Source organism: Haliaeetus albicilla, chromosome 16 (assembly GCF_947461875.1).
Source record: "Haliaeetus albicilla chromosome 16, bHalAlb1.1, whole genome shotgun sequence".
NCBI classification, from domain to species: Eukaryota; Metazoa; Chordata; class Aves; order Accipitriformes; family Accipitridae; genus Haliaeetus; species Haliaeetus albicilla.
This window is the reverse complement of record NC_091498.1, coordinates 31,029,389-31,044,702: the sequence shown is the minus strand read 5'-3', so window position 1 is coordinate 31,044,702 and position 15,314 is coordinate 31,029,389. Positions and strand designations below refer to the sequence as shown.

Here is a 15,314-nt window from a genome sequence, read left to right as displayed (position 1 = left end):
CCCCTCGCCAGGGCTCAGGACTCGGGTCCATAGCGGGGAACGCTGGGATGAGGCCTGGAGAGAGCAGGGTGGGTGCTTGCCCTGCCGAGGCCTTCGCCACCCGCGGAGGTGTCCTCAGGACCGCACCCGTGGCGGCCGCGACCATGTCCTTGCTGCAGGTGCAGGACGTGCTGGGCAGGGTGCTGGTCTCCAGGGCTGCCTGGCAGCTCTCCTTCCTGGGCACGAGGCCGTAGAAGTGGACTTGCTCTGGGCAGATGCGCGGTGTCGTGGGGGCCCCGGGGCAGGGGAGCCATGCCCCGAGCTGCTGCGGTGTGTCCCGGTCCGGCTGGACGAGCCGCTTCAGCGTCAGCAAGGGGGGAGAGGCGCGGCATGGCCCCAGGGTCCCGGTCCCAGCCCGCCCCAGTCTGGGCAGGGACCGATGCAGCATCTCCGTGGACTGCTGCACTGCCACGGGGAGCCTCTGCAGCTTGATCTCCAGGCATTTCCTTGCTGTGTGCACCCAGAGTTTGCCGCGCACCTGCTGGCTCAGCTGCAGCCTGGAGGCGACGACAGGCGCTGCAGCGTGGGGCCGGCTCCTTTCCTCAGCGTTGGCCTGGCCCCCGCCCCGGGTGGTGGGGTCGCTCACGTGGCCGACATCTTCCTTTGCCAGGATGGCAGCTGGTCCTGCCGCCGGTCCTGCTCCTGGTCCTGCTGCCCCGTTGCCCAGGCTGGGAAGGGCTAAAGCAAAAGGCCACGGGCACTCCTCGTCCCCCGGCGACGGGCCCCCGTCCAGGCGCAGGAGGCCCTCGCTCACCACGTTCCCCAGCGCTGCTGGTTGGATGGCTGGCTCATCCTCGGAGCGGTGCCGGCTGTGTGGCTCCTGCTGTCCCTCCCTGGCGTGCCCCACTGCGCCGGCCTGTCCCACGGCGCGGGGCCCCCACACGCTGTGCTCCCGGGGGAGCTGCGGGTCCAGGGGAGCGAGCAGCGGTGGGGGGCATGGCACCAGCAGGGCCAGGGACTCCTCGGTGGGGTTGGGGTCCCCCCACAGCCTCCGGACTTCCTTCTCTTGGATGGTCTCTGCAATGGCGTTTGCCTTCGCCTGCAGAGAGGGGCACAGCCCGCGCCGCGGCAAGGGCTGGCTCTGCCCCGGCTGGATGAGCTTCGGCAGGATCCGGCGGCTCTGCTGCCGTGCCCCTCGCTGGTGGGAGAGCTGCACCGGCACGGGCAGGGTCCCCAGTCGCGTTTCCAGTCCTTTCCTGGCCACGTGCATCTTCAGGGCTGAAGAGGCTCTGCCGACACGCACGGGTCCAGGGGAGCGGGCAGACCTCTCCACGGGGGCTCGTCCATCTTGAGTCGGGCACGTCTTTCTCTGCCTCTCGGGGGAGCTGGAGGAGCTGCAGCCGCGGCAGGGCAGGTGGCCCCGCTCCACCAGCTCCTCCAGGTCCTGCCACGCCGCCCGCCAGGTGCCGGCGTCCAGCGTGGCGGAGTCCGCAGTCCCAGCCCATGCTGACAGCACCAGCTGCCGCAGCTCCTGGGCAGCCGTGATGCAGCGGGCGCAGCCGGGGCTGCCGCAGCAGGGCAGGTGGCCCCGCTCCACCAGCTCCTCCAGGTCCTGCCACGCCGCCCGCCAGGTGCCGGCGTCCAGCGTGGCGGAGTCCGCAGTCCCAGCCCATGCTGACAGCACCAGCTGCCGCAGCTCCTGGGCAGCCGTGATGCAGCGGGCGCAGCCGGGGCTGCAGCGCCAGGGCCCGCACACGGGGCCCCCGGGAGCACCTGCAAACCAGGGAGGGGTTTCCTGAGCCGTGGGGGGCCGGGGGCACTGGGACCACCCGTGGGCCGTCCCCCCAGGCTGCTCGGCAGCGCGACTAGGCTGCTCTGAGAGGCCCTGGCCTGGCCTGGGGGGGCACCTGCGCACCCGCGGGGGGGACCCTCAGGGGACTTACCTGGCTCTGGTGCCACCGCTGTCCGCCTCCGTCTCCGGCATCGCCGTCTCCGGCCGTCACCCTGTGGGCAGAGGAGTGTGGCGCAGTCACCCAGCTGGGGCCGGCCGCCACCAGCGCTGGCCGCGAGTGGCCCCCCTGGCCCCGAGCGGCCCCGTACCTGTCGGTGATGGCCGATGGCGAGCAGGATGGCCCCAGCAGCCAGGAGGAGGATGCCGAGGCCGAGAAGAACGCTGCCGTTGCTCATGGTGCAGAGTCTGACACGGCCACGCTGGGAGCTCTGGCTCGGTGGCACGTGTCCTGTAACGCTGCTGCTGCTGCTGCTGCTGCTGCTGCTGCGAGGTCACAGCCCTGTGGGTGGGGACACCTCAGTGACGTCGCAGCCCCGCATCACAGCCGCGCTCCCCCCCTGCTGCGGGTACCACCCGGCAGCGCAGCCACCCAGAGCAGGGGTCCTGCGGCTTTGGGCGTCCTGCTGCTGCGCCCGGGCAGCTTCCCATCCCCGTGAGCGGGTTGGGAATCCCAGTGCCGGAATCACCGAGTGGCTGAGATCGGCAAGGACCAACCCGGTCCAACCCCCCCTGCTCAAGCAGGGCCACCTGCAGCCCAGGACCACAGCCAGGCGGCTTTTGGCAGCGGGACCTGCCGCAGAGCCCCAGCCCCGCGCCTCCTCCTTCCCCTCCATCGCTCTGGGGAAGCGGAGCGGCAAGAGGGCGAAGGGCCCGTGGGCGCCCACCGCGTCTGCAACGATGCGGAGGCATGGCAGTGGCTCTGGGAGGGCCGAGGGTGGGAAGATGAGAGGGAAGGAGAGGGCCAGGCCGGTGGCTCCTGGAGTCCCATTACATCGTCCCATTCAATCCTGTTTCTAGCCCCAGCGCAGGAGCCGCTCCCTGTCTGTGAAGCGCCGGCAAGCTCGGGGCAGGAGCTGCCTGCCGGCTGGAGGGGGACCCAGGGCAGGGGTGTCCCTGGGGCAGGGTGGGGATGGCTGCTGCGGGGTCCCTGCGGGTGACACAGGCCGCTGACCCCCTCCATGCCCTCCCGCCGCAGCTCCTGGGCAGCCGTGATGCAGCGGGTGCAGCCGGGGCTGCCGCAGCAGGGCAGGGTCTTAGTGCAGCCTTTGGGCTGGGGCTGAGCCCCAGCCATGGCCAGGGCGGGAGCTCCAGGAGGAGCAGCCGTCTTGCCCAGGCTTATCCTCCTCGCGGCCTCGTCCTCCTGCCGGGACAGCACAGCCTCCCGAATTCCCCTGAGCCCACCTTCCCTTTCCCGTCCCCAATGCACTCTGCCCCGCTAGCAGGGTGTAGGGCCCTCACGCAGCACTCTGGGGAACAAGTCAAGATGTTTATTTAGACAAACAAAGACATTTTGAAGAGCAGGAGCTGCAGGAGGCCTGGCCCTGCCACTCCGCAGCCCCGCAGCTGTGCTCAGAGGCAGAGCTCCCCAGAGATGCGGACGTCTTTCTTCGGCGCTGGCAAATCTTCTCCAGGACCGAGCGGAGGGTGTTGCCAGTCCTCACCGCCGCAGTGTCCTGGGCGTCCCGGGCTGGGCGCAGGCGGCACGAGCACAAGTGCCTGGTGACAGGGGCACTCCAGTGCTGCTGCAAGGACGGGCTGTACTGGCTGGGGGTCCCCGCTGGGCTGGTGGTCCCCTCTGTGCTGGTGGTCCCCTCTGTGCTGGTGGTCCCCTCCGGAGGGACGCCTGCGGTCAGGGGCTGGAACTCGCCATCAGCGGCCCTGCTCTGTGCCTTGCAGCAGCCCCAATGGCCTTGTGGGTCTCTTGGGGCTGGTGCCACGAAGCCTCCGTGGGGCACCCACACGTGTGCCCCTCGCCAGGGCTCAGGACTCGGGTCCATAGCGGGGAACGCTGGGATGAGGCCTGGAGAGAGCAGGGTGGGTGCTTGCCCTGCCGAGGCCTTCGCCACCCGCGGAGGTGTCCTCAGGACCGCACCCGTGGCGGCCGCGACCATGTCCTTGCTGCAGGTGCAGGACGTGCTGGGCAGGGTGCTGGTCTCCAGGGCTGCCTGGCAGCTCTCCTTCCTGGGCACGAGGCCGTAGAAGTGGACTTGCTCTGGGCAGATGCGCGGTGTCGTGGGGGCCCCGGGGCAGGGGAGCCATGCCCCGAGCTGCTGCGGTGTGTCCCGGTCCGGCTGGACGAGCCGCTTCAGCGTCAGCAAGGGGGGAGAGGCGCGGCATGGCCCCAGGGTCCCGGTCCCAGCCCGCCCCAGTCTGGGCAGGGACCGATGCAGCATCTCCGTGGACTGCTGCACTGCCACGGGGAGCCTCTGCAGCTTGATCTCCAGGCATTTCCTTGCTGTGTGCACCCAGAGTTTGCCGCGCACCTGCTGGCTCAGCTGCAGCCTGGAGGCGACGACAGGCGCTGCAGCGTGGGGCCGGCTCCTTTCCTCAGCGTTGGCCTGGCCCCCGCCCCGGGTGGTGGGGTCGCTCACGTGGCCGACATCTTCCTTTGCCAGGATGGCAGCTGGTCCTGCCGCCGGTCCTGCTCCTGGTCCTGCTGCCCCGTTGCCCAGGCTGGGAAGGGCTAAAGCAAAAGGCCACGGGCACTCCTCGTCCCCCGGCGACGGGCCCCCGTCCAGGCGCAGGAGGCCCTCGCTCACCACGTTCCCCAGCGCTGCTGGTTGGATGGCTGGCTCATCCTCGGAGCGGTGCCGGCTGTGTGGCTCCTGCTGTCCCTCCCTGGCGTGCCCCACTGCGCCGGCCTGTCCCACGGCGCGGGGCCCCCACACGCTGTGCTCCCGGGGGAGCTGCGGGTCCAGGGGAGCGAGCAGCGGTGGGGGGCATGGCACCAGCAGGGCCAGGGACTCCTCGGTGGGGTTGGGGTCCCCCCACAGCCTCCGGACTTCCTTCTCTTGGATGGTCTCTGCAATGGCGTTTGCCTTCGCCTGCAGAGAGGGGCACAGCCCGCGCCGCGGCAAGGGCTGGCTCTGCCCCGGCTGGATGAGCTTCGGCAGGATCCGGCGGCTCTGCTGCCGTGCCCCTCGCTGGTGGGAGAGCTGCACCGGCACGGGCAGGGTCCCCAGTCGCGTTTCCAGTCCTTTCCTGGCCACGTGCATCTTCAGGGCTGAAGAGGCTCTGCCGACACGCACGGGTCCAGGGGAGCGGGCAGACCTCTCCACGGGGGCTCGTCCATCTTGAGTCGGGCACGTCTTTCTCTGCCTCTCGGGGGAGCTGGAGGAGCTGCAGCCGCGGCAGGGCAGGTGGCCCCGCTCCACCAGCTCCTCCAGGTCCTGCCACGCCGCCCGCCAGGTGCCGGCGTCCAGCGTGGCGGAGTCCGCAGTCCCAGCCCATGCTGACAGCACCAGCTGCCGCAGCTCCTGGGCAGCCGTGATGCAGCGGGCGCAGCCGGGGCTGCCGCAGCAGGGCAGGTGGCCCCGCTCCACCAGCTCCTCCAGGTCCTGCCACGCCGCCCGCCAGGTGCCGGCGTCCAGCGTGGCGGAGTCCGCAGTCCCAGCCCATGCTGACAGCACCAGCTGCCGCAGCTCCTGGGCAGCCGTGATGCAGCGGGCGCAGCCGGGGCTGCAGCGCCAGGGCCCGCACACGGGGCCCCCGGGAGCACCTGCAAACCAGGGAGGGGTTTCCTGAGCCGTGGGGGGCCGGGGGCACTGGGACCACCCGTGGGCCGTCCCCCCAGGCTGCTCGGCAGCGCGACTAGGCTGCTCTGAGAGGCCCTGGCCTGGCCTGGGGGGGCACCTGCGCACCCGCGGGGGGGACCCTCAGGGGACTTACCTGGCTCTGGTGCCACCGCTGTCCGCCTCCGTCTCCGGCATCGCCGTCTCCGGCCGTCACCCTGTGGGCAGAGGAGTGTGGCGCAGTCACCCAGCTGGGGCCGGCCGCCACCAGCGCTGGCCGCGAGTGGCCCCCCTGGCCCCGAGCGGCCCCGTACCTGTCGGTGATGGCCGATGGCGAGCAGGATGGCCCCAGCAGCCAGGAGGAGGATGCCGAGGCCGAGAAGAACGCTGCCGTTGCTCATGGTGCAGAGTCTGACACGGCCACGCTGGGAGCTCTGGCTCGGTGGCACGTGTCCTGTAACGCTGCTGCTGCTGCTGCTGCTGCTGCTGCTGCTGCTGCGAGGTCACAGCCCTGTGGGTGGGGACACCTCAGTGACGTCGCAGCCCCGCATCACAGCCGCGCTCCCCCCCTGCTGCGGGTACCACCCGGCAGCGCAGCCACCCAGAGCAGGGGTCCTGCGGCTTTGGGCGTCCTGCTGCTGCGCCCGGGCAGCTTCCCATCCCCGTGAGCGGGTTGGGAATCCCAGTGCCGGAATCACCGAGTGGCTGAGATCGGCAAGGACCAACCCGGTCCAACCCCCCCTGCTCAAGCAGGGCCACCTGCAGCCCAGGACCACAGCCAGGCGGCTTTTGGCAGCGGGACCTGCCGCAGAGCCCCAGCCCCGCGCCTCCTCCTTCCCCTCCATCGCTCTGGGGAAGCGGAGCGGCAAGAGGGCGAAGGGCCCGTGGGCGCCCACCGCGTCTGCAACGATGCGGAGGCATGGCAGTGGCTCTGGGAGGGCCGAGGGTGGGAAGATGAGAGGGAAGGAGAGGGCCAGGCCGGTGGCTCCTGGAGTCCCATTACATCGTCCCATTCAATCCTGTTTCTAGCCCCAGCGCAGGAGCCGCTCCCTGTCTGTGAAGCGCCGGCAAGCTCGGGGCAGGAGCTGCCTGCCGGCTGGAGGGGGACCCAGGGCAGGGGTGTCCCTGGGGCAGGGTGGGGATGGCTGCTGCGGGGTCCCTGCGGGTGACACAGGCCGCTGACCCCCTCCATGCCCTCCCGCCGCAGCTCCTGGGCAGCCGTGATGCAGCGGGTGCAGCCGGGGCTGCCGCAGCAGGGCAGGGTCTTAGTGCAGCCTTTGGGCTGGGGCTGAGCCCCAGCCATGGCCAGGGCGGGAGCTCCAGGAGGAGCAGCCGTCTTGCCCAGGCTTATCCTCCTCGCGGCCTCGTCCTCCTGCCGGGACAGCACAGCCTCCCGAATTCCCCTGAGCCCACCTTCCCTTTCCCGTCCCCAATGCACTCTGCCCCGCTAGCAGGGTGTAGGGCCCTCACGCAGCACTCTGGGGAACAAGTCAAGATGTTTATTTAGACAAACAAAGACATTTTGAAGAGCAGGAGCTGCAGGAGGCCTGGCCCTGCCACTCCGCAGCCCCGCAGCTGTGCTCAGAGGCAGAGCTCCCCAGAGATGCGGACGTCTTTCTTCGGCGCTGGCAAATCTTCTCCAGGACCGAGCGGAGGGTGTTGCCAGTCCTCACCGCCGCAGTGTCCTGGGCGTCCCGGGCTGGGCGCAGGCGGCACGAGCACAAGTGCCTGGTGACAGGGGCACTCCAGTGCTGCTGCAAGGACGGGCTGTACTGGCTGGGGGTCCCCGCTGGGCTGGTGGTCCCCGCTGGGCTGGTGGTCCCCTCTGTGCTGGTGGTCCCCTCCGGAGGGACGCCTGCGGTCAGGGGCTGGAACTCGCCATCAGCGGCCCTGCTCTGTGCCTTGCAGCAGCCCCAATGGCCTTGTGGGTCTCTTGGGGCTGGTGCCACGAAGCCTCCGTGGGGCACCCACACGTGTGCCCCTCGCCAGGGCTCAGGACTCGGGTCCATAGCGGGGAACGCTGGGATGAGGCCTGGAGAGAGCAGGGTGGGTGCTTGCCCTGCCGAGGCCTTCGCCACCCGCGGAGGTGTCCTCAGGACCGCACCCGTGGCGGCCGCGACCATGTCCTTGCTGCAGGTGCAGGACGTGCTGGGCAGGGTGCTGGTCTCCAGGGCTGCCTGGCAGCTCTCCTTCCTGGGCACGAGGCCGTAGAAGTGGACTTGCTCTGGGCAGATGCGCGGTGTCGTGGGGGCCCCGGGGCAGGGGAGCCATGCCCCGAGCTGCTGCGGTGTGTCCCGGTCCGGCTGGACGAGCCGCTTCAGCGTCAGCAAGGGGGGAGAGGCGCGGCATGGCCCCAGGGTCCCGGTCCCAGCCCGCCCCAGTCTGGGCAGGGACCGATGCAGCATCTCCGTGGACTGCTGCACTGCCACGGGGAGCCTCTGCAGCTTGATCTCCAGGCATTTCCTTGCTGTGTGCACCCAGAGTTTGCCGCGCACCTGCTGGCTCAGCTGCAGCCTGGAGGCGACGACAGGCGCTGCAGCGTGGGGCCGGCTCCTTTCCTCAGCGTTGGCCTGGCCCCCGCCCCGGGTGGTGGGGTCGCTCACGTGGCCGACATCTTCCTTTGCCAGGATGGCAGCTGGTCCTGCCGCCGGTCCTGCTCCTGGTCCTGCTGCCCCGTTGCCCAGGCTGGGAAGGGCTAAAGCAAAAGGCCACGGGCACTCCTCGTCCCCCGGCGACGGGCCCCCGTCCAGGCGCAGGAGGCCCTCGCTCACCACGTTCCCCAGCGCTGCTGGTTGGATGGCTGGCTCATCCTCGGAGCGGTGCCGGCTGTGTGGCTCCTGCTGTCCCTCCCTGGCGTGCCCCACTGCGCCGGCCTGTCCCACGGCGCGGGGCCCCCACACGCTGTGCTCCCGGGGGAGCTGCGGGTCCAGGGGAGCGAGCAGCGGTGGGGGGCATGGCACCAGCAGGGCCAGGGACTCCTCGGTGGGGTTGGGGTCCCCCCACAGCCTCCGGACTTCCTTCTCTTGGATGGTCTCTGCAATGGCGTTTGCCTTCGCCTGCAGAGAGGGGCACAGCCCGCGCCGCGGCAAGGGCTGGCTCTGCCCCGGCTGGATGAGCTTCGGCAGGATCCGGCGGCTCTGCTGCCGTGCCCCTCGCTGGTGGGAGAGCTGCACCGGCACGGGCAGGGTCCCCAGTCGCGTTTCCAGTCCTTTCCTGGCCACGTGCATCTTCAGGGCTGAAGAGGCTCTGCCGACACGCACGGGTCCAGGGGAGCGGGCAGACCTCTCCACGGGGGCTCGTCCATCTTGAGTCGGGCACGTCTTTCTCTGCCTCTCGGGGGAGCTGGAGGAGCTGCAGCCGCGGCAGGGCAGGTGGCCCCGCTCCACCAGCTCCTCCAGGTCCTGCCACGCCGCCCGCCAGGTGCCGGCGTCCAGCGTGGCGGAGTCCGCAGTCCCAGCCCATGCTGACAGCACCAGCTGCCGCAGCTCCTGGGCAGCCGTGATGCAGCGGGCGCAGCCGGGGCTGCCGCAGCAGGGCAGGTGGCCCCGCTCCACCAGCTCCTCCAGGTCCTGCCACGCCGCCCGCCAGGTGCCGGCGTCCAGCGTGGCGGAGTCCGCAGTCCCAGCCCGTGCTGACAGCACCAGCTGCCGCAGCTCCTGGGCAGCCGTGATGCAGCGGGCGCAGCCGGGGCTGCAGCGCCAGGGCCCGCACACGGGGCCCCCGGGAGCACCTGCAAACCAGGGAGGGGTTTCCTGAGCCGTGGGGGGCCGGGGGCACTGGGACCACCCGTGGGCCGTCCCCCCAGGCTGCTCGGCAGCGCGACTAGGCTGCTCTGAGAGGCCCTGGCCTGGCCTGGGGGGGCACCTGCGCACCCGCGGGGGGGACCCTCAGGGGACTTACCTGGCTCTGGTGCCACCGCTGTCCGCCTCCGTCTCCGGCATCGCCGTCTCCGGCCGTCACCCTGTGGGCAGAGGAGTGTGGCGCAGTCACCCAGCTGGGGCCGGCCGCCACCAGCGCTGGCCGCGAGTGGCCCCCCTGGCCCCGAGCGGCCCCGTACCTGTCGGTGATGGCCGATGGCGAGCAGGATGGCCCCAGCAGCCAGGAGGAGGATGCCGAGGCCGAGAAGAACGCTGCCGTTGCTCATGGTGCAGAGTCTGACACGGCCACGCTGGGAGCTCTGGCTCGGTGGCACGTGTCCTGTAACGCTGCTGCTGCTGCTGCTGCTGCTGCTGCTGCGAGGTCACAGCCCTGTGGGTGGGGACACCTCAGTGACGTCGCAGCCCCGCATCACAGCCGCGCTCCCCCCCTGCTGCGGGTACCACCCGGCAGCGCAGCCACCCAGAGCAGGGGTCCTGCGGCTTTGGGCGTCCTGCTGCTGCGCCCGGGCAGCTTCCCATCCCCGTGAGCGGGTTGGGAATCCCAGTGCCGGAATCACCGAGTGGCTGAGATCGGCAAGGACCAACCCGGTCCAACCCCCCCTGCTCAAGCAGGGCCACCTGCAGCCCAGGACCACAGCCAGGCGGCTTTTGGCAGCGGGACCTGCCGCAGAGCCCCAGCCCCGCGCCTCCTCCTTCCCCTCCATCGCTCTGGGGAAGCGGAGCGGCAAGAGGGCGAAGGGCCCGTGGGCGCCCACCGCGTCTGCAACGATGCGGAGGCATGGCAGTGGCTCTGGGAGGGCCGAGGGTGGGAAGATGAGAGGGAAGGAGAGGGCCAGGCCGGTGGCTCATGTTGTTTATGCCCACGTGCCCGCCTCTGCTGGTCTGGCCCAGGGCATGGGGCTCCCCAATTCTCTGTTCTTTGGGGAGCCCCTGATTCGGGGGCATGTGTAGCGTTGGGGGACATGCTATCGGTGTGATCGACCAGTTCATCTGTGGTATCCCCAGCAGTGATGTTTGCATCTGCTTCAGCACACACAGCAGCAAGCTATACTTCTCACTCTGTTCTTTGTGCTCAGCACCCTGAGCAGCAGCGTTGTTGTCATCTCCTAAACCTACGTTCTTGCTGCCATTCTGAGGACAACTCTGCTGAGGGCTAGCTGAAAGCCTTCAGCTCATGCACTTCTCACCGGACTGTGGTCACCCCCTTCTTCAGAACCATCTTCTGTATTTACATGCATCCTAGCTCCCATTGCTCAATGGATGAAGAGAAAGTGGCTGCTGTGGTCTATACCCTGGTTATCCTCATGCTGAACTCTCTGATCTATAGCCTGAGAAACAAGGAAGTGAAGGCTGCACTCGGGAGGCTGATGCACAGAATGAGAACACTGAGGTAGAGGAAAACCTTGACACAAGACAGAGCTTGACTGAAGGTCAGCTCATTACAGCTGCATGAGCTGTTATTTTTCTCTGCCTTTATGTTCTGTTTGCAGAAAAAATGATGTTGTATTTTTCTTAAAGTAGTATGCCAGCCTTTCTAATGTAGCACCATAAGACGTATTGCTTTCTGTATTCTTGCTCCTAGGTTGTGAGCCAATGTTCAGTATTGGGAAGACATGGTATGATAGAAATTAGTAGCAGAAGTGATAAGCAATGCCAGAAGCGGGTTGTACTCACACAGGCAGTGACTGTAGAAAATGGCATGTTTTCATCAAATCTATCAGGCCAAGAGGACAAGGAACAGAGATGCACAAACAAGGCACTGCGGTGAGTATAATGCAAGTCGCAGAAACAGCCTCGAATGTGTCTCATTTGTACTTTTGAAGGCCTCCATTACCTGCACATCATGATGGTAGCAACCCTGCATTCCCCGCCACACAGCTTCTCCCAAGTCCTAGTGCAGCTCCCTGCTCTTCCAAGGTAGCTGGAAGCACTTTGCGTAAAGCAGCTTCTTCCACAGAGACAAATCACTTGCAACCAAATCTCAACTTGCGGAGCCCTGAGTGGTTCCTGGGCAAAGCACTGGACAGCTTCAGTTGCACATGCTGTTCCCCACCATCTCCAGCATGTCCCATAGGCGCGCTCCTTACCTTGTAACAGGTGCATGGTGCCCTATATGATAACCTACATATATCTTACATATCTTGCTAAAGGTGCTTGCTTTACTGGTTGTTCTTCTTCACTTGCAATTGAGACCCTTAAATTAAAAAAGTCACCAAATCACCGCTGACTGAGATCCCCAATAGGACTTAGTTTGTGACCTCACTGAGCTTGCTTGCTTTGTAGAAAGGTGCTCACTCTGGCACACCAGGATGAACCTGCTATTTCTATGGCATTTCACAGAGGATATATGAACTTTATGTGACTCTTGTTTAGAATTATGAATTCATACTTCATGTGAAATACACCCTCTAACTTTATGGCCAAACAGCAGTGGCAAAATAAATTTGACACTTCAAATTCCTTTACTATCTCATGCAATAATTATTAGCTTGGCTTCTTTGGGACACAATGCTGTGCATTATGCTGTACATGCACACATATGCGTATGTATTTTTGTGTTCTCCTAACAGTAAAACCTAGCAGCCTATTTCAGTCCAGCTTGGTGCCGGATAAAGTCTCACAGGTATCTGGCTTCTTAAAGGGCTCATGCATAACTCTTCCTCTTGATTGTCCAAGAGTGCTCCAACCCTGGAGAACGCAGCCAGAAAACATCAGAAATTACTGTGGCTTTGATATCCCAAGTGGGGATCATCTCACTTAACTTCACATGTGCACTCCTTAGCTAACACTCTCTACTTTAGCATGAGGTGGCTTCTGGGGACACTTGAGATATCAACAGGCAGGTGAGACAAATCCCTCTTGTTTTGCTCAAGAGCAGAGTTTCCTCTGTTTGCATTATGGCTGGATTATTTTTTCCCCAATAGTTGTTGCACTTAATTTGGGTCATTTTATATGACAGTACACTGGGGTGTAATTAACTTTTCCTCTGGAGAAAAAAAAAGAAAAAAGGAAGAGAAACAAAACAGCAGAGTAGTTGGTAATTGCTTCTTCTGGGCATGAGATATCTCTGGAGACTCATAGAACACCAGGGACAGATTTCAAAGGCCGAAATTGTCCATTATAGATCTTCAAGATGACAGAAACTGCTGAGCAAACTGGAGAGTGCCTTGCTTTCACAGGACCTGAATAAATCCCTGTGTTCTCTTATGCCTGCAGGATGGCCCTTGCGTTGGAATAATACCTCAAACTAACATAAACCGTGAACTGAATTTCCAGAGTCTGGGTTTATCCAACATTCACATCCGTACACCCAGCATAATGTGCCTCCTGCACTCTTTCTCCACAACAGGTTTGCACCAACCTCCCAAGCCCTCATGTACCCAACGTCCCAACCCGTCTCTAGGTTTGAATTATTCCATCTAACCTTAGTCATCAAAATATGTCTACATAAGGAAGGTTGATCAGTCTGTGGAGAGGTGGTCTCCCTCTGTAGTCAATGGGGGATTCAGATATGAAATTGGAATTACAATGGCATCCAAAGGTATCCAGATTTTGGCTATAATGTCACTGAGTTACAAATAAACCCACACCACAGAAAAAAGGTTGCATGGTCATCCATGACTGAGAAAGCCAGTAGGTGGGGAGCAAAAACACCTACGTTGCATGAATGTGATGACAAAGCACATCTTTAAAAAGGTTAGTTTAATTGTCAGTAAGTTCAGGAGGTCTGAAATGCTCTTCGTCTTGCTTGGGTTACTTAAAACCTAAGGGTCTGTCTTTGAGTTACAGAAAGAAAACCCCTATCTGATATTCATGTCTGATTATGCCCTACTCATATCAGAAAACAACATAATCTACTGTCAGCAGTCCACATGACAAAATAACATTGAAGGATCTTGGCCCATGAGGACCCAGAGTTGGACTGAAGTGCAGTAGGAATTAAGAGGGGCAGAAATCAGTTACAGAGGAAGCAAAGTGGGTTATGGAAACAGGGTTGAGAAAATGCTCACAAGGGGATAAATACTAGCTGCAACCAACTGCACCCTTTATTGGAGAAGATGGCAGTTTTATTTGCTAACCAACATAACAGATGTTGAAAAATCTTCGGGTCTGAAGAGAAATCACAGTAGCAGCTCATGTTTGCAACATAACTTAAATGTTTGCATGCTCTTACTTTAATTACAAAACCCTTCAGAAGCTAAATACATTTTAAGCTTTATATAAAGCACTTGATTTTTCGTACAGTTCTTTGACTATTTTTTCTTCTTTCTTCTTTTTTTCTTTCTTCCTATGATGCTATTGGCATTTTCCACTTCTATTTTAAATTAATTGCCAGAATGAGGCAGGCTGAAGTTCACAATGTCTTTATTCAGCCCCTGGGGTTTAGGCCAAATCCCAAACGTTATTTAGAAAGCTATTTGTATGCAAGGTCTTTTTGTTTAGGTGATGTTGAATTTAGCACATTTACTATTTCATCTCAGTCTTTGTAAAAATAAGTCTAGGACAATTACAGGTAGAGAAATAATCACATCTGAGTATTGTTTCAATTCATAGAACTAAATGCAATACTAGCAATCCCTGAAAAGCCTATTGGGTCTATTCATCGCCCTTCTCAGGGCACGCTTCATGTCCTTGTTCCTGAAGCTGTAGATGAGGGGGTTCAGCATTGGGGCTACAATGGTGTAAAACACTGCAACCACTTTGTCCCTGTCCTGTGGAAGCCTTGACTTAGGACTCATGTATATGTAGATGGCTGTCCCATAGAATACGGTTACCACCATCAGGTGGGATCCACAGGTGGAGAAGGCCTTGGATTGCACATGTGCAGATTTACTCTTCAAGATGGTGGAAAGGATATGGGCGTAGGAGCTGATGATCAGAAGAAAGGGGATGAACACTATGAGGATGCTGAAGATGAAGATGACCAAGTCCATGAGGGCAGTGTCGCAGCAGGCCAAGGCCAGCACTGCTAGCACTTCACAGAAGTAATGGTTCATGATGTCAGGCCTGCAGAAGGGCAGCCGCAAGGTGAGGCTGGTGATGACCAGGGAGCTCAGCAGGCTGCCGGCCCAGGAAGCCACGACCAGGTGAATGCAAACCTTCCTGTTCATGCCAACGGTGTAGAGCAAGGGGTGACATATTGCCATATATCGATCATAGGCCATGACCGCAAGCAGGACACACTCTGTCATGCCAAAAGCCAGAGAGAAATACAGCTGAGCAGCACATCCAGAGAAGGAGATGGTCCTCTTCTTGGTCAAGAGATTCACCAGCATCTGGGGGATGTTGCTGGAGACGTAGCAGATGTCTAAGAAGGACAGGTTGGCAAGGAAAAAGTACATGGGTGACTGCAGCTGGCAATCAGCTCTGATCACTGTAATGATCATGATGTTCCCAACCATTGTGAACAGATAAAAAACCAGGAACACTATGAAAAGAACAGTCTGTGTCCTTGGTTGAGAGGAAAGGCCTTGAAAGATGAATTCTGTCACTATGCTTCGGTTTTCCCTGGCCATTATTATTCCAGTGGTTTAACTGTCAAGATAAGAAATAGTAACAAAGTCAACTCAAATCTCTTGCAAGAGAAGTGTAACAAGAGCTTATATTTCTCTCTGAAGGGGAAAAAAAATCTGTCATGGAAAATAATGTACCAGACACAACATACCATTCATTTTATGTTATCTATTATGGTGACCAGAGAAATGAGAAAATGTTGAGAAAGTTTTCTCATGGTCTGTTTATCTGAACACCTGTTCGTGTTGGTTGCAGTCTAATTACACAGATTTAACAGAAGAACACCTAATTTATAACATTTTAATGCCCAACAGAGTTACTACCCTCTTTAGAAAATCAAAATTCAATGTTAGATCAAAAGATTATGTGTTAAAATCCCAGTTCTTGATATCCTTTCTTAACATGGGAAGAAACACGAAA

General features: G+C 61.6%; 1 protein-coding gene across 1 annotated transcript; it reads right to left on the bottom strand.

Annotated features, from left to right (window-relative positions):
* Nucleotides 1-13,948: 13,948 nt before the first annotated feature.
* Nucleotides 13,949-14,927, bottom strand: LOC138689309 (olfactory receptor 2G3-like). Its single transcript, XM_069804042.1, has one exon. It carries the CDS (start codon nt 14,894-14,896, stop codon nt 13,949-13,951), a length of 948 nt encoding a protein of 315 aa, XP_069660143.1. The 5' UTR covers nt 14,897-14,927.
* Nucleotides 14,928-15,314: the final 387 nt, after the last annotated feature.